Source organism: Chelonus insularis, unplaced genomic scaffold (genome assembly GCF_013357705.1).
Source record: "Chelonus insularis isolate UGA/USDA-ARS -01 unplaced genomic scaffold, ASM1335770v1 contig_146_pilon, whole genome shotgun sequence".
NCBI classification, from domain to species: domain Eukaryota; kingdom Metazoa; phylum Arthropoda; class Insecta; order Hymenoptera; family Braconidae; genus Chelonus; species Chelonus insularis.
This window is the reverse complement of record NW_023276387.1, coordinates 419,853-436,140: the sequence shown is the minus strand read 5'-3', so window position 1 is coordinate 436,140 and position 16,288 is coordinate 419,853. Positions and strand designations below refer to the sequence as shown.

The 16,288-nt window shown below is 32.1% G+C and overlaps 5 protein-coding genes across 5 annotated transcripts; 2 read left to right on the top strand and 3 right to left on the bottom strand.

Moving 5' to 3' along the window:
• Positions 1–448: 448 nt before the first annotated feature.
• LOC118063675 (zinc finger protein 430-like) lies at positions 449–4,581 on the bottom strand. The gene is made up of 6 exons (XM_035077776.1): positions 4,185–4,581; positions 3,959–4,100; positions 3,513–3,668; positions 2,324–2,581; positions 2,068–2,237; positions 449–866 (listed from the first exon to the last, which is right to left on the bottom strand). The coding sequence occupies exons 1-6, from the start codon at positions 4,404–4,406 to the stop codon at positions 660–662; spliced, it is 1,155 nt and encodes a 384-aa protein (XP_034933667.1). The 5' UTR covers positions 4,407–4,581; the 3' UTR covers positions 449–659.
• Positions 4,582–5,787: 1,206 nt separating this feature from the next.
• On the bottom strand, positions 5,788–7,381 carry LOC118063757 (uncharacterized). The gene is made up of 3 exons (XM_035077912.1): positions 7,378–7,381; positions 6,833–7,237; positions 5,788–6,773 (listed from the first exon to the last, which is right to left on the bottom strand). Exons 1-3 carry the CDS (start codon positions 7,379–7,381, stop codon positions 6,016–6,018), a joined length of 1,167 nt encoding a protein of 388 aa, XP_034933803.1. The 3' UTR covers positions 5,788–6,015.
• Positions 7,382–7,742: 361 nt separating this feature from the next.
• Positions 7,743–9,393, top strand: LOC118063756 (acidic mammalian chitinase-like). The gene is made up of 4 exons (XM_035077911.1): positions 7,743–7,806; positions 7,870–8,528; positions 8,599–8,891; positions 8,958–9,393. The coding sequence occupies exons 1-4, from the start codon at positions 7,743–7,745 to the stop codon at positions 9,391–9,393; spliced, it is 1,452 nt and encodes a 483-aa protein (XP_034933802.1).
• Positions 9,394–10,156: 763 nt separating this feature from the next.
• On the bottom strand, positions 10,157–13,884 carry LOC118063755 (uncharacterized). Its single transcript, XM_035077910.1, has 13 exons — positions 13,815–13,884; positions 13,619–13,752; positions 13,387–13,549; positions 13,185–13,294; positions 12,844–13,131; positions 12,658–12,789; positions 12,361–12,595; positions 12,129–12,286; positions 11,931–12,058; positions 11,585–11,861; positions 10,949–11,528; positions 10,466–10,570; positions 10,157–10,401 (listed from the first exon to the last, which is right to left on the bottom strand). The coding sequence occupies exons 1-13, from the start codon at positions 13,882–13,884 to the stop codon at positions 10,157–10,159; spliced, it is 2,625 nt and encodes an 874-aa protein (XP_034933801.1).
• A 210-nt stretch (positions 13,885–14,094) lies between these two features.
• Positions 14,095–16,005, top strand: SerRS (Seryl-tRNA synthetase). Its single transcript, XM_035077811.1, has 3 exons — positions 14,095–14,675; positions 14,753–15,513; positions 15,608–16,005. Exons 1-3 carry the CDS (start codon positions 14,214–14,216, stop codon positions 15,894–15,896), a joined length of 1,512 nt encoding a protein of 503 aa, XP_034933702.1. The 5' UTR covers positions 14,095–14,213; the 3' UTR covers positions 15,897–16,005.
• The last annotated feature ends 283 nt before the right edge of the window (positions 16,006–16,288 follow it).

The following is a 16,288-nucleotide window of genomic DNA, read 5'->3' as shown; positions in this document are numbered from 1 at the left end:
TTTTTTTATCCTATTTTTTTTTCTATCAATTCTTAGAGAATCATTAGAATATCACCAAATAATACAAACAAAAATATCCAAATTGTGTTCTGTTTATATTCATGATAAATATTTACATTACATTGAAACGGAATTTTATCAGATAAATTTATTCTATACTTAATCGTAAATGAACAAACTTAATAAGTAACATAAAAAATAAAATTAAGTTTTACATTTTTCAAAATTACGATAATAAAATAACAAATGAACGTGTTATTTAATAACAATAATAACAATAAAATATCAAGATGTAACTTTTAAGTAATAATGCAGAAAATGTGATTAAATTTAATGTCTATCACTTTCAAATATTTTTTGATTCAACACTTTGAGTGCAAATTAAATTTAATAATTGAAATATTTTTTTTTCTATAAATTTTAGTATTTTTAATTAGACGTCTTCCATTTAAAATAAAATATAAATTATAACCAGTAAAAAAAAATGTACCCAAAGTGTTAATTGAATGAAAAAATGAACTTTAATGATAAAAATATTATAGATAAAAATTAGAACTGTTTAATATCTGGCACATCAATTTTACTATCATCTATTTCACTTATTTTACTTATTATAAAAAGGTCTAATAATCTATTATAATTCAAAGATATTATTGTGTTTATACATCAGACTTGATGAATTTCTTATTGGAGCATCTACCGAGATGAAGAAGCATGTGATTTTTAAGATTAGTTGGTTTGCTAAAGCCCCGATTACAAACATGACATCTGAAAGGCCATAGCCCGTTGTGAACGTACATGTGGCTTTTCAGATCACCTGGTGTTGGAAATGATTTAGAGCATTGAGAACATTTATGTGGTTTTTCCTAAAAAAAAAAATAAATATGCTTATTAATTAGTTGATAATCGTTAGCTATCAGAATATTTTTAAAATATATCAACAATTCACTCAAAAGTGGAACTATTCGTTTTTGGTCCGACATTTCATATTTGAAAGATAAAATTGAGTTCTTAAATAATTCCATTCACATCATTATTGTAATAAATGTATTTTTAAGTATCAATTATTTTCATTAGAAGAATCAAAGAAGATTTTTTTTCTTCAAAAAAATTCCAGATTTCAGGTAAAATGTTCTTCAACATTAATTTGCTTGAAAGCTTTTTTTAATTTACTGAATAAAAAATAACTTCAAGCCAATTTCACTGTTATCCGGTGTAATCAACGTTCGATAGTTTTTTCTCCCACTTTAAAAACAAAGTTGATAATTAATGAGATGAAATACTTGAGTGCTGGAGCTGGATAAGGTAGTGGGGTTCAAGTCACACGCAGGAAGAAGCTGTAGTGCAGTAAAACTTACTATAGTGTAAGTAAAATGTGAAACAGCCTAAGGGTACATACGCTCTCTGTCTCTCTAATTGGATTGCATTCCAAGCGGTAGCAAGTAATGGGCCAATTACAGTAGCTGATGGCAGTGGAACCTATATGGCTCCTTGAGATATCATTACTTCGGGGGATTAGAGAGAAACTCATGAAGTTTCCGTTCTGATAAAAAAAAATGTCGCGGTATGGATGCATTCATTTACAATCTTGTGGTTATGAGACATATTTAATTGTCTTCTGGATTTACGCATAACGGAAGTCTTCGTGCTTTGCTGAGATAGGATGATAGATCTAGGACTAAGTAACATTACTCACCATCAAAATGTGTAAGTTTATTCCTTTCTGTGAGCAAATGAAAAGGAAATAACGGAGCCGATAAGCTTTTTTGTTGAAAAAAATATAGACAAAAAATAGTGACAGGTCTAGTGGGCATCAGAAACATCATATTTCATTGTTCATTGATAAAAGGAACATTCTCTAATTGGTACATAATTTTTTTCTACTCCTGTTTCCATTTTTTTTCATCCGTTTGAATAATTAAGATGTAAGCAACGAAGATATTTCTTGTTTCTAAAGAATATTCCAGAGAATTTACTCCAAGAATTTGTTTCAAATAATTCTTAAATTGGTCCATGATTAAATTGAAAAAAAGAAGAAAGTGTTGAGTGATATTTTTTTATTCTTACCTTAATATGAGTCATTCGATGATAATAAAGGTTCGATGAAGCTGTGAATTTTTTGCCACACACAAGACACTGATGAGGTTTTTCCCCGCTGTGTATTCGCTTGTGGGTATTGAGAGAACTTGAAGTTGAGAAGCCTTTGTTGCAGACCATGCAAACATGTGGTTTTTCTCCTGGAATTCCAACAGGTTATTTTTCAGTAAAATCATTTAAAAAATTCATTCAATGACTGTCGAAAAAATGTAGATAGATAAATTACCTGTATGAGTTCTCATGTGACGTTTCAGTAGAGACGGTCTATCGAATGATTTGCCACAGACTTTGCAAGGTAAGAGAACACGTTCTCCTCTTTTGATTGTTGTCAGAATACTACAATCCAGGTGATCACTTGTCAAGGACAGATTTGATGATGAAAATTCTTCTGATGTTGATTCGTATTCGTCCAACTCGTAGTATGATGAGGTTATTTGGCTTGATTGTTGAGAAATAAGAGTCTTTGATAGATCCAAGGGTGAGTCTTAACACAGAAAAAAATATCTTTTAGTTAAAAAAAATTGTATAAGTTTTTTTACTTCGTCAACTTACATCTTGGTCAAGAAAAACCATAGAAAAATTTTAAAAAACGTATTTTCAATCCCTGATGGAATTTTTTTAACATAGAGTCAAGAAAGTAAAGAATTATAGCTCCAAAATGACCCCTGGGTAATTAAAATTCATCAATTTTTTTTACAAATACAACCATAGCAAGAAATTTAGCAGAATGTTGAAAAGGAGATTGATATAAAACAGCTATAAACTCTTGAATGAAAGAAAATGTACCTATTCCCAGTGGAGGAGAGCAAAAAAAGGTTCTTATTGTGAGCGAAATTGATTGCTGAAGCGATTTTTCATTTCATTTATTGGCTTGTTCAGGATAATTCAGATAAGAATTGAATTCGATAGGTTTATTTTGAGGGTTACAATCGCTAACTAGACTCCTTTTTTATTTCTCCGTGTCTGAGTAGCATCGCGGCAATAGGGGCGAATAAAGAATGAAAGTAGAAAAAAAATGAAAAAGATAAGACTGTCTACAAATCTGAAATGCAAATACACTTGAGAATTTTTTTGTCGGTCAGATCACAAGAGTTTGCCGCTTGTGATTCAAATGTGTATCCCTGTCGTCAGAATAAACGACAGTACAATGGATGATGGTAAGCTAGAAGGTCTTTAGTTGCACTCTTGCCTTCTTTTTTCAAGCTTTCAAAGTCTCAGTATAAAAAAAAAGACCAGAAATCTCGCAAGCAAGTAAAGCAGGATAGGAAGTCGGCTTAACTATTTATCTTAATTGAAGATAAATTTAACCAATTAATGAAATGGCAATCTTATGGTGCAGAATATTTCTCCATTCATTTGAATGGGAATCAATAGCTACTGCATTTAAATATGCAGATCAAACAAGTAATACTCACCAGCAAGAATCGAGTCGATGGTGCACCTGTAGATTGCAGAACGCGAGCAGACATCACGCGATATGAGGACGAGGTCTTCATGCGAACCTGGCAAGAACCAAGCAACCAGCTCTGAGTCCGGTTCAACGTCTTTAATAACTTCAAATATGGGATCACCTGATAAAACATGCGTTTTATATGAATGAATGTGCATTTTAAAAGATACATTTAAAATAATGATTTCATTTCCAGTGGCACTTTTATATCAATATATTCAACTAAACGATCATCATGTTCTTATTGCTATCATCTAGACCTAGATGTTGAAAACATTCTTACCCAATTTTATGAGTTATAAAATCAATGGACAGCTCAGTGATAATAATATTCAATGTTTCATTGAATGAGAATGTTATTAGTTAATGTAAAATACTTGATATTTAATTGTAATTAATTCATCTTTTTACCTTTAACTTTGGTGCCAATAAGATTGACTTGGTCATTGTAGGTTTGAACAATGCGTAGAAATCGAATCCAATTACATTGACGTTTGTTTAAATTGTAGTTGGAGAAAGATACTTCATCGTAGCACCCATACTCACGTCTTATCTAAACAAAAGTAATCCATTTATCAGTTATCACCAAGAAAATTAGTAATTCTTTTAATGTTACAAATTAGTTCTAATTACTTACATCATTGTCGTCAAGAAGTGAGTAGAGATCGATTTTGTCAAACCTAATGGACCCTTGAAAGGGATAAATAAGAGTTCCGGAAGGAATAAAAACATTGGACCACACAGAAATTCGGACATCAGCGAGGGATCGCGAGTCATTTGGAAATAGACCAGAACAAGTGCCACGATCTGTAGCTAGTGCTAATGAGAATTCTTTTGGTATCAGAACGCAGGTTTCCATAGTTATATTTTCTGGTCCATACACTGCTCTAGACCATCTGAGGTTATTTTATTTTTATATGGTTATTTATCCAAAAGTTTTAAAAATTTAATTTTCTGTTTATTAATTTTTTTAATTACTCTGATAGAGATAAAAATGAAAATTAGAAATTGAAGTTATATCTTTGATAAATGTCAGTTGAATTTTTTAACAAAAAAACATTTAATTAAAAATGAAAAATTCATTGCTAATTTATTTCAAGTTACATAACACTACTGCATTGAAGTATCAAGTATGATGACGAGATTAATTAGAAAAAAGTATTTTTATTCATTTAAAAACTAAACAAGTAAGTTGATTTACCAAAAAGCTTGTTAATAAACAGTTAACAGTTGAATAAATTAAATAAATGATAGGAAGTGAATGTAAAGAATATTGAATTGAACAAAAATCACAAATAAACTTAAAACAATAACTCATTAAAATCAGTAATTTGGCTAGTAACTGCAGAGAACACACGCACAATATCTCGTGGCAGTAAAGTGCAAGGTCTTTAGCTCACTGGATAGGATTAACCGACTGATCTTGACCTTGCGACGGGTTAGCAGCATTTGCTACCGAATGGGTAGTCCAGCCCCTCCTCAAACTCCACCTATTGCATTGGATCTCATGTATTCTCCCACCAAGTGGATATATTACCTTCACTATCTCAGGAATACGTTCGGTCAGGCACAAGGAAGCCGGCCGTCGTCCGCAGGTTGTGGTTGTCCTGTTTGCTCTCAAGAACCCCGTCTCTCCCATCTATATACCGGCCTCTTAAGAAGAACCACGTGGGCGATGCTCGGCACCTGTCTTAGTCCTGGACCTCTCACTTCTTTCCATGCTCACTTCCATCACAGCTTCTTTATCTCCAACGTCCTCTGCATCTTCTCTTTGCTCCCGAAACGATCGACTGGCAGCTTGCTTTAGACAAGCTCGATACGAGCCGAGATTCTTTTCCTTCTTCGCTTCAACACGTTATATCTTGGAGATATATATGTATATGTGCTTTATATTCCTTCAGGGCTCTCATTTCATCTACTCTCTACGTGCTCAATTTACGCATACACACCTTACTTTCCTTCGTCTTACTTCTCACGTTCGCGGTGTCCTCACGCCTATCGTTCGCGTGCATCCGACTACTCGATATTCTCAACCAAGAGATTCTTCACTGCTGAAACCATCTCCATTACATTCTTGAAAAACTGTCGAAAATCAGAAGCTTTGGGTGTTGAGTTAAAAATGTTTAGATATTGAAAGATCATCAAGAACATTACAAGAAGCTATAATTCACTCTGATGAGTTTTACAAATGATTTCATTCCAGATTTCTACTATTAATATTTCAACTATTAATGAAGTACTTGAAAGAAAAATTCACTGAATTAATTATTATTTGATTCATAACATCGACATAAAAATTTAATCATTAGAGTAATACTACTGACAAAACTAGTTTACTCCAACACGAATGTCCTTTTAACTGGATTTTTTAATAGATAGTACATCATTCTTGTAGAAAATTGAACAAATAAATAAAGCAATAACTAGTTTTCTACTTAGATACCACACGATCTCTTCCGGCTTTATATTTACGTATTCTCGTCAGCGTTATCAAATACTAATAGCTCCACTTCTTCTTCTGCTTTAGTTTTTTTCTTTTTTATCTTACCATTTAATTTAAGTGAAGGTGAAAATCGTCTAATCAGTTGGCGTAAATTATTTTGCCACTGTGTTGTTTCTGGTTTTGCAATTTTTTTGTTTAATTTTTTTTGCTTTAAGTAAGCAGACATGCCACCTTTTAAACGATCTTGGAATTTGAGGTAATAATAAAGACTGAGAGAAATGGTAGATATTATGATAATAAACATCAGAACTACTGAAACAGCAACAAAAGTTTCATTTGGCATCCAACCGAAAAATAGCTTTGTAAATTCATCTTCCATAAGATATGTGCGCCAATTAGGTGCACTAATGACGTTCACTAGAATAGCGTTAGTCGTCCAGATGAATCTTAAATCATCCTCTTTCACTTGACACTCCCAGAGTCCATTATGAGATTGATTAATAGCAAGAACAGTATCAACATTTACAGTTATTGGTACTGATATTCCATAATTTTTGTAAGTCTTCTTATTAATTAACCAGGTAATTTTTAAATTTTTATAAACGTATCCTAAAATCACACATCGGCAGATGATGGTCATTGGCATGGTCTCACGAATTGTTAGTTTTGTTTGGCTGGGTTGAACAGCCAGACTGATCACTTTGAGAATTAGATGAGTTCCATCAACTCTACGAACACTGATAGCATAGATTCCTGAGTCCTGGACTCTGGTCTGTTTTATTTCTAGAAGAAAAAATTTCTTATCATCAAGAGTTACAATTAAAAAAAAAAAAAATATTTACCAATTGTATAGTTTTGAATAAAAACTCGATCATCTTTCTCTTTGATAATAATTCCATCGTGTGACCATTGAATATCAGAGTTGGGTGATTCTTCGCCAATTCGCGCTACAACATCAGCATCAGGTACTATAAGTGTAGGTTGATTTTCTCTGACCACTATTGCTGTGAAATTAGTTCTCTTTCTTCGTCTTATCAAAGAAACTGTATCTTCTGTTATATCACCACAAGCTATCGTGTTACATCTTCCTGTCATTATACTTGGACCCAAACACGGTTCACCTTTTATATTTGGCTCAGGATTATTGCAAACACGTTTTCTTGAACCCACTCCTCCATTACAACTTGCACCACAAGTCCATGGACCCCATTCAGACCATTCTCCATCCTCTGGGTCTCCATCAATATCTGCAATTATTTTACCAGAGTAAAAAATGTGTATTACATGGCAGAAAAAATTTAATGTTCATTTTCTTATGAATCTTATATTGATATGATATTATTCGTGAGTTAAGTATTTTTTATTATAATTGTTTATTTATTCAAACTCATATTTCTCAATTGGATATTAATTTAAAATTGATATATTACCGAAGATATCAATAGAGTATAAATGTTGACATTTCTAGAAATAAATACAACTAAGTTATGATAAATTGAAGGTATTAACGTCTAAAACTAACGAAAATTCGTTTTTATTTCGTAACAATTTGAATTATTGATCTATAAACATAGACATACAATCACTTTTATTGTTGTACGCATTACAAATTTTTTGTTTGGATTATTTCTTCGATAAGCATAGCTATATAATAACTCAACAAAATTTATTCAAATACAGTTAGTTTTCGAAAGAGTAGGTGTTACAGTAATTATTTTTAAAGTATTACAATATTATCAACTGACATAAAATATGCGGTTGATAACTTTGTGTGTTGCGATCAGCTTAGTTTCCACCATCGCTGATGCGTCTTCAAGTAAGAAAAATCATTCAGTTTATTGTTGATCCAATAAATCATTATTTATTAATTTTTTTTTAGAAAAAATCATTTGCTATTTCGGTTCCTGGTCAGTTTATCGTCCAGGGAATGGACAATTCGATATTAACGGAATTGATCCAACTCTTTGCACTCATTTAATTTATTCATTCGTTGGCGTTGAAGGCAATGACATCAAAATCCTAGACTCCTGGAGTGATCTCCCAAGGAATCTAGACGGTTTTGGAAAATTTGTTAGCCTTCGAAAAAAAAATCCATCCCTTAAAATTATGATTGCTGTTGGTGGATGGAACGCTGGATCGGTTCCATTCTCTAAAATGGCAAGTAATCAAGCCCAACGAGAAGCTTTTGCTAAGAATGCAGTTAAATTTCTCGAACAATATCAGTTTGATGGATTAGATATCGATTGGGAATATCCCGCTCAACGAGGTGGAGTTAAAGCAGATGTGAAAAATTTTGTGAAGCTAGCTGCTGCTTTAAAAAAAGCATTTGCTCCACATGGTTACATTCTTAGTACTGCTGTAGCAGCACCAGAGTCTTCAGTATCACAGTCTTATGACATAATAGGGATGAGTCAATACTTTGATTTCATTAATCTCATGGAGTATGATTTTCATGGCTACTGGGATGGTCACACTGGAATGAATGCACCTCTTTTCGCTTCATCGAGTGACTCTGGGAATGAGTTAAAATTAAATATTGTAAGTGGAGGTAATTCCAAAACCGTAGCTTATAATGATCTTAATAAATTATTTTTTTCAAAAAATGTAGGAAGCTTCAGTAAATTATTGGGTAAAAAATGGAGCTCCGAGAGAAAAGCTCATTTTGGGTATCCCAACATATGGAAAGAGCTTTACACTTTCAAATCCTCGTAATAAAGGTGTAGGTGCTCCATCGAATGTGAAAGGAACAGCTGGTCCTTATACACGAGAACCTGGAATACTTGGGTATAATGAAATCTGTGAGATATTCAAAGCAGGGGGTTGGAAAATTTATCAGGACAATGAAAGAGGCGTGCCTTATGCGGTCAAAGGCAACCAGTGGGTTTCATTCGATGATATTCCGTAAGTGATCTGTAAGGTTGTTCGTTTTCAGTTTTTTTGTGATATTTTATAAGTATTTATTCACAGTGCCATTAAAGCCAAAGCTGAGTTCATTAAACAAGAACGTTTAGGTGGAGCCATGATCTGGAGTATCGAAACCGATGATTTCAAGGGTATTTGTGGTGAAAAATATCCAATATTAAAAGCTTTAAACTCCGTTTTAGGTAGTGAAATTTCTAAAAATTCTAATCTTCGAGTTTGGAAAAAAAAGCAAAATAAATTCACTACAAGTACACCAACTACGACTAGTTTTGTCGAGGATCTTCCTGAGACTCTAAAAGAGTCAGATCGTTCATCAGGAAATGGAGAATGTACCTTTGTTGGTCAATTTATTATTAATCCAAGTAATTGTGGATTTTTTGTTTGTGATCATGATGGTATTGGAGGCTTTAGAAAAATTCCAGGAGCCTGTCCTGCAGGTCTTTGTTTCAATCCAACTTATCAAAGGTGCGATTGGAAATAGAAGTGGAAAAATTATGAATTATAATTTTTATTGTTAGGAAAAAAAAAAATTGAGTAAAGAAAAAAAATTATGTAACGAAGAATTTAAATATAAAATTATTTTACCAGGTGGTAAGCAATTAGCAGTCCATATAGCCTTAGTTTTATTCCCAACAATCACAGAGAAAAAATAGAATAATAGAGGATGTGTATGCTCGTGATGAAATACCTTTGTGTCATTCCATAAAACTATAATCGTATGATTCATCCATCTAATAGAAATTTACGACAAAAGAAAATAAATTAAACTTTATGATTAATAAAATCATAAATTAAACTCTCTCACATTATTGTTATGTTTGTCCAATTATTTCCATTAAGCAGCTTGTTCACAGGTACTTTCTGTTGATAAAGTGTTGATGGAATTGAATTGACTATTTTTAACAAAGAAATCCTAGTGTTGTCTTCATTGATTCTCAAAGCATAGTGTCTGTAAGAATAAAAATATTCTTTTATGAACAATTAATTAATAATTATTCCATTTAGAATGTTTTCATTGAAAAATTACTCTAATTCTTCTGGGAATAAAAAGAACAAAATTTCTACGACTCCATCTGCTCTTAGCATAAAGCTGAGTACTCGATCGTCTGTGTGGCGAATTTCATTCCCAATTGAGACTGGAAGTATTCTAGAGCGTTGGTTTGTCGTAGTTATTTCTACGTGACACTCTAGACGAGTTATATCATTGATAGCTAATTTTAATTATCAACTAAAAAAATTATTAATTATCTAAATAATGTACTTAGGACACAATCAAAGGTAACTGCCATAATATTTTGCTCAGTACAGAAATAATAATAAATTGGCAGGAAAGATTTAACAGGCTCTGGATGTGTCCAATCAAAGAATGGACTGGTAGCTCCTTCATGATAAACCTGGACTTTTCCACGAGGAATTTTAATCAGGAAGTTACTCCACTTTCCAATGAATAGAATATGAGGCATTGTTTTTCGATTCACCACTTCAAAATCTTTGAAAAAATATTTATCATCAGTCATCTAATTTCTTTAACATTTAGTTTAGCAGAATAATACCTCCAACTTCTGATCTGTAGTAAAGTATAGTCTCATTATTTTTATTAGCTCCAATGACGAGCTTATAAGCAGAGTTCAATCCATCATCAGCAGTCAAAATAATCGCTATGTAATCAGGTTTATTAGGTACCCAAATTTTAACGTTAATAAGTAGACCTGTCATTCGATGCTGTGGTAAAATAAACATTCGTCTTCCATCATCAGATCCATTAATAAAATTAATACACTCCTCTGGAATAATTTTTTTTGGTTAAATATCAAAAATCTTGGTCTAAGGATTGCAATTATTCTAGTTCAATTTTTATAATTAGAATAATCTTCTAAAGTCTTTTAATGTTAAGAAAAAAGTCTTCTGATCTTAAGCTTGTATGTCTAAAAATTTTTTTTTTTCCTGACTTACAACATTTTGCAGCAAGAAATTCAATACCAACTGCAAGCTTTCATAACTAAAAAAAAAAAAAAAGCTGGCAAAAAATAAATTACCTGCCATATCACAATCCTTAACATCACATAAATCCTGTGGTACTAAAGGATCAGTAGTGTAACACCACGTTCCAGCAGCAGACTGCGACGGATCACGGCAATAATTACTAGCATCTTTTGCATTTCGTTCCGGATAAAGAGTGTCATTAAAATATTCAGGATTAACAGGATGAATGGGCTTTATTGTATCCTTTTTTTCCAAATTTCTTCTTATCTCATTAATTTTAATTGCTGATTTTTTATCAGCCTTTGATAATTCTGAATGTAGTTCTCTGCTTTTCTTTTGTTTCTCTAATTGTTCAGAATCATAATCACTTAGCCATGGAGCACACTCACGTCCAGAATGTGTTACGGCTAGTGTTCCAGTGTAATCATTAGCAGTCCCTGCCATTCGGCAATCAGCAGATCGACATTTTCTAATTGTGCAATCTTGTCTATAGAACTTGTCAGTTGCAGCTGGGAAGAATGTTATGTAGCAATAAGGACCATTAGGATTATTGGTAGGATTTCTGCATTTATTAGTCGCATTCAGCACTGATTTTTCAGGAAACAAGATATCTTGTCTTTCATTTTCTGGAATCTGGAGAAAAAAAATATAGCTTTTCTTTTATGTTGGATTTTAAGTCGAACACTTACGTATTTTGAGGTCCACGGAATACAAGGACTTAAAGTTTTGGCAAACCATTGTGATCCTGAATATTCATCAGCTTTAGTAGTCAGACAGTTGGGTGGTGTAGGCTCTTCTACTGCATCTGCTGCTTCAGGAGCACAGTACAAAGTCCAGTGTGCAATGCCTATACTGCTGATGCTAAACCAGCGCCACTTATAAGCAAGGAGATGGTGCTCTAGGTACAATACTTGGCGTATTATAGAATTATGATCTATCAGAATGTGTAGAGTTGATGGTGAAAAGCTAGAACAACATTTCAAAAATAATTTTAATGATTTAATTGAAAATGGCATCACTGAAATTCATATGTACATGAATATAAAGTTTCTCCACTCCCAATAATCAAGCAAGTCTCTATTGAATGTTTCGGATATATAAACTATTGAATGATCAATATCTTCATGAATCACTAATACTCTATTAGTAAATGCAATTTTAATCTATCAAATAAATTATTTTAGTTCATTTAAAATGGTTCAGTGCTGCATTAGAGTGAAATTAATTATTTACTGTGATGCAGGGATATTCAACAGCAGGACTGGTGTACAATTGTATTAAAAACTCAGAAAATACACGTACGAATACTTCAATGGTGTATTCAGAATAGATTTGTCTTATTGGCCATACTCTCTGATATTTTTCTCCGAATGTTGTGTGAACTTCACAAGCTTTAGAAAATTATAAATATTTTTCAAATCTTCATTTAATAAATGATTAATTATTGAACGTGGGAAACAGTTACCTTCTTGACAAGAGTCCATGTTCCAAAGTAATCCACCACCGGTGATGCCGTAATACAAAAACCCATCTGGGTAGAGGTCTGTGGTTGAATTTTTAACAGCATATTCTTGAATAAATAGAGGCTTCGTTGACCCCAATGCGTATACAGATATTAAGCCATAGCTCCAACTCACGATGAATCCAGACCATTTCTTTCCAGACAGTATGTGTGGAGTCACTTCGAAATTTGTCTCTACCTATATTTAAAATATAAACATCAGGAAAAATCATTTTTTTAAGGGAAAAATTGCTTTCTTACATCAAACTCAGGATAAACCATTCCGCTGTAGATATTCGAGATAAAAATTTCAGTTCCTGCTTTCCACTCATCAGCAATATTTTTTCCTAATGAGGGAATTGGAAGGTGGCTGAATAATATCCTTGCTCCAGTCTGTTGAAACAAACTAATTTATTTTCAATAAATTTCTTTGTTGGAGTTCCTTGCCTTTTGTTGATCAGCTGGATTCCAAAATTTCAACCAAACCGTGATATTTCCAACTGTATAATTCATTTTTGTGATAATAGAGTAATCGTCAAATTCTCTAGTGTAAACTAGGCAGTCTCTATCATCGCAGAAAGGAATATCACAATACTCTTTATGAACAGTTTCAATATTTTCACTGTCAACATAGCACCAGGGACCACCTGGATCTCCATCAGGATTGCGACACTGATTCTCAGCCATCATGCGTGAATTTTCAGGAAAGTTTTTATCAGGAAATATTTTATCTTCCTAAAAATACTTTATATCATTCTTTGTCATTTATTTAATAATATTCTAGTCACTTTTTCATGATCCAGATGATGCTTTTGATCCCAATATTTGCATTCTTTTTTAGTTGAACTAATTTTTGTATCACCACTGTATTCTGAACCAGGTCCAGTTATTCGACACTCTAGATAGTTAAATAATTGTTTATTAGAAACATTTAATGAAATAGACCAGTTAGTTATTTACGTATTCAATAAAATAGTCAGAAAATATTACCACCAAAATCACACAAAGGGATACTGCAATCTTCATTGATTATGTTTGGATCAATCGTATAACACCAAGGACCTCTAGGATCATCACTTGGGTTGCGACAATAATTTTTTGCAACAAACTTATTTCCTTCAGGAAAATGTCGATGGCTAATCCATCGATCAACCTGCAAAGAGATGCATGATACCAACAAATATAGCCTGTTTAATAATTTTTTTTTTCCAAGTATTGTTACCTCGTGTACTGGATTTTCTGCAGACCAAGCTTGACATCGAATACCTGATGAGGTTACTGACATTGATCCCTCATAATCACTTCCGATTATTGTTAATTTGCAATTCGATGAGTCCATTTGCTTCGTAACATTGGCTGAAAATTTTAAAATAGTCAAAATCATCTATTTAATTAATTTAATTGTTTTGTTGTCTTACATGTTGATGTTATAAATATCTGAATTAAAGTAATAATGGTACTGAACAGTTCTTGTCGTTTTAACATCATGCTTCTAATTATTTATTATTTAATTGACTAAAAAAAAACTATATGAACTTAATTTTTAACCTGAATCATTATAAATAATTTTCAATTGTTTTCTACATTTTTCAAAAAACTCAACAATTATTATCAGTTGGTAATTTAACCACTAGAATTGATTACCTTCGGTAAGAACCATAAATCGCTGTTATTACCGACTGAGTTCGCGTCACTATAGCATCCACTCCCCAATTTTCATTCTAAAGGCATCACTCCACGTGTGCAGACGAATTGTCGCTCCAAAAATAAGTGATAAATTATTATTTATTGATAAGTAAATAAAAATAATTGTGAAAATGGTGTTAGATTTAGATTTATTCCGTGATGATAAAGGTTTTAATCCAGAAAAAATAATAGAAAATCAACGAAAAAGATTTAAAGATGTTGGGCTTGTAACAGTAGTCATTGAAAAAGATAAATATTGGCGTCAGTTGAGGCATCGTGCGGACAATTTAAATAAATTAAAAAATTTATGTAGTAAAGAGATTGGTGAGAAAATGAAAAAAAAGGAACCAGTTGGTGATAGTGATGTTATACCGGATGATGTAGCAAACAATTTGGATGGCGTCACCTCAGATAGCCTCAAAGCATTGACAGTAACACAAATAAAAAAAATCCGTGCACTTATTGATGATGAAATAGAAAAGAATAATCAAGAATTAATTAAAACCGAAGCTGAAAGAAACTCGGCTTTGAGAGAAGTTGGAAACCATTTGGATCCTTCTGTTCCTGTCAGCAATGATGAAGAAGAAAATAAGGTAATTTATATTTATTGTCTAGTAATTGAGTTATTTAATAATATGAAATTTTTTATTATTTTAAATATATTTTTTAGGTGGAAAGAACATTTGGCGATTGTACACAACGAAAACAATATTCTCATGTAGATTTAATTCATATGATTGACGGAATGGATGGAGAACGAGGAATAGCTGTCGCAGGAGGACGTGGATATTTTTTGAAAGGTGCTGCAGTGTTTTTGGAGCATGCATTGATTCAATTTGCACTTAGGAAATTATTTAAAAAAAACTATCAACCTCTGTACACTCCGTTTTTCATGAAAAAAGATGCTATGCAGGAAGTAGCACAGCTGGCACAATTTGATGAAGAGTTGTATAAAGTAATTGGCAAAGGAGCTGACAAGGATGATAAAGAATCTGATGAAAAATATTTAATTGCAACTTCAGAACAACCGATTGCTGCTTTTCATCGTAATGAATGGATTCCTGAAGCTTCATTGCCAATTAAGTACGCTGGACTTTCAACATGTTTCCGACAAGAAGTAGGTTCACATGGTAGAGATACCCGTGGTATTTTTCGAGTACATCAATTTGAAAAAGTTGAACAATTTTGTTTAACATCGCCACATGATAATAAATCCTGGGAAATGATGGAAGAGATGATCAAGAATGCTGAAGAATTTTACCAAGAGTTGAATATTCCTTATCGAATTGTAAATATTGTATCAGGTGCTTTGAATCATGCTGCTGCTAAAAAATTAGACCTTGAAGCTTGGTTCCCTGGATCAGGAGCTTTTAGAGAACTTGTTTCATGTAGTAACTGCCTGGATTATCAGGCCAGACGTTTATTAGTAAGGTAAATCAAATATTAAAAAAAGAAGATTTATTAAGTAATTCATTAAGAAATAAAAATTTGTTCAATAAATGTAAAATAATTTTATTGTTTCTAGATATGGGCAAACAAAGAAAATGAACGCAGCTGTGGATTATGTGCATATGTTAAATGCAACCATGTGTGCAACAACTCGTGTTATATGTGCAATTTTAGAAGTAAATCAAACAGAAACTGGTATCAATATCCCAGAAGCCATTTCTTCACTTATGCCACCAGAGTTCCAACGTCATATTCCATTTGTTAAACCTCCACCTATTGTTGAGAGTGAAATGAAAAAGCAAAAAAAACAAAAAGCATATGCGCTTGCGAAAAATTCCCAGATTATCGAAACTGAAAATAATTAATTTTTATTATTTAATACAAAGCTATTGTATGCATTTAGCTTACTCATATTTATAAAGCAGCTTTGATAATGCTTTTTATTTACAGATAATAAAAAAATTTAATATAAATTAAACAATTGATGCTGTTATAAATATTATAATGGTGATTTGTTAGTTTTACTGTCAACCTTCTTCTTTCGATTTATCATAAGTAAGCAGAGTTTATTTATTTAATTAAAATTTGAGTAATAGAAATTTTCTTAGTTAATCAATTAATTAAATAAATAAAAATAATAAAATAAAATTTTTAAAAATTAATACTTGAATTATAGATTTAAAAAAAAGTAAAGACCTGTGCGCACGACTTACTGAAGTACAATAAATAAAAAAAAATTTTAAAAGAGCGATTTAGC

What these genes read in the sequence shown, in the direction of transcription:
- LOC118063675 (XM_035077776.1), bottom strand. Translation starts at nt 4,406, where the DNA reads ATGGAAACCTGCGTTCTGATACCAAAAGAATTCTCATTAGCACTAGCT. An exon ending in CATCGACTCGATTCTTGCTG is followed by an intron (nt 2,582 to 3,512) that starts GTGAGTATTACT and finishes TTCTGTGTTAAG; the next exon opens with ACTCACCCTTGGATCTATCA. An exon ending in TCACATGAGAACTCATACAG is followed by an intron (nt 2,238 to 2,323) that starts GTAATTTATCTA and finishes TTGGAATTCCAG; the next exon opens with GAGAAAAACCACATGTTTGC.
- LOC118063757 (XM_035077912.1), bottom strand. An exon ending in TATTCAAAACTATACAATTG is followed by an intron (nt 6,774 to 6,832) that starts GTAAATATTTTT and finishes TTTTTCTTCTAG; the next exon opens with AAATAAAACAGACCAGAGTC.
- LOC118063756 (XM_035077911.1), top strand. Translation starts at nt 7,743, where the DNA reads ATGCGGTTGATAACTTTGTGTGTTGCGATCAGCTTAGTTTCCACCATC. An exon ending in CATCGCTGATGCGTCTTCAA is followed by an intron (nt 7,807 to 7,869) that starts GTAAGAAAAATC and finishes ATTTTTTTTTAG; the next exon opens with AAAAAATCATTTGCTATTTC. An exon ending in ATGAGTTAAAATTAAATATT is followed by an intron (nt 8,529 to 8,598) that starts GTAAGTGGAGGT and finishes CAAAAAATGTAG; the next exon opens with GAAGCTTCAGTAAATTATTG.
- LOC118063755 (XM_035077910.1), bottom strand. Translation starts at nt 13,884, where the DNA reads ATGATGTTAAAACGACAAGAACTGTTCAGTACCATTATTACTTTAATT. An exon ending in GATATTTATAACATCAACAT is followed by an intron (nt 13,753 to 13,814) that starts GTAAGACAACAA and finishes TAAAATTTTCAG; the next exon opens with CCAATGTTACGAAGCAAATG. An exon ending in CTACAGATCAGAAGTTGGAG is followed by an intron (nt 10,402 to 10,465) that starts GTATTATTCTGC and finishes ATTTTTTCAAAG; the next exon opens with ATTTTGAAGTGGTGAATCGA.
- SerRS (XM_035077811.1), top strand. Translation starts at nt 14,214, where the DNA reads ATGGTGTTAGATTTAGATTTATTCCGTGATGATAAAGGTTTTAATCCA. An exon ending in ATGATGAAGAAGAAAATAAG is followed by an intron (nt 14,676 to 14,752) that starts GTAATTTATATT and finishes TATATTTTTTAG; the next exon opens with GTGGAAAGAACATTTGGCGA. An exon ending in GCCAGACGTTTATTAGTAAG is followed by an intron (nt 15,514 to 15,607) that starts GTAAATCAAATA and finishes TATTGTTTCTAG; the next exon opens with ATATGGGCAAACAAAGAAAA.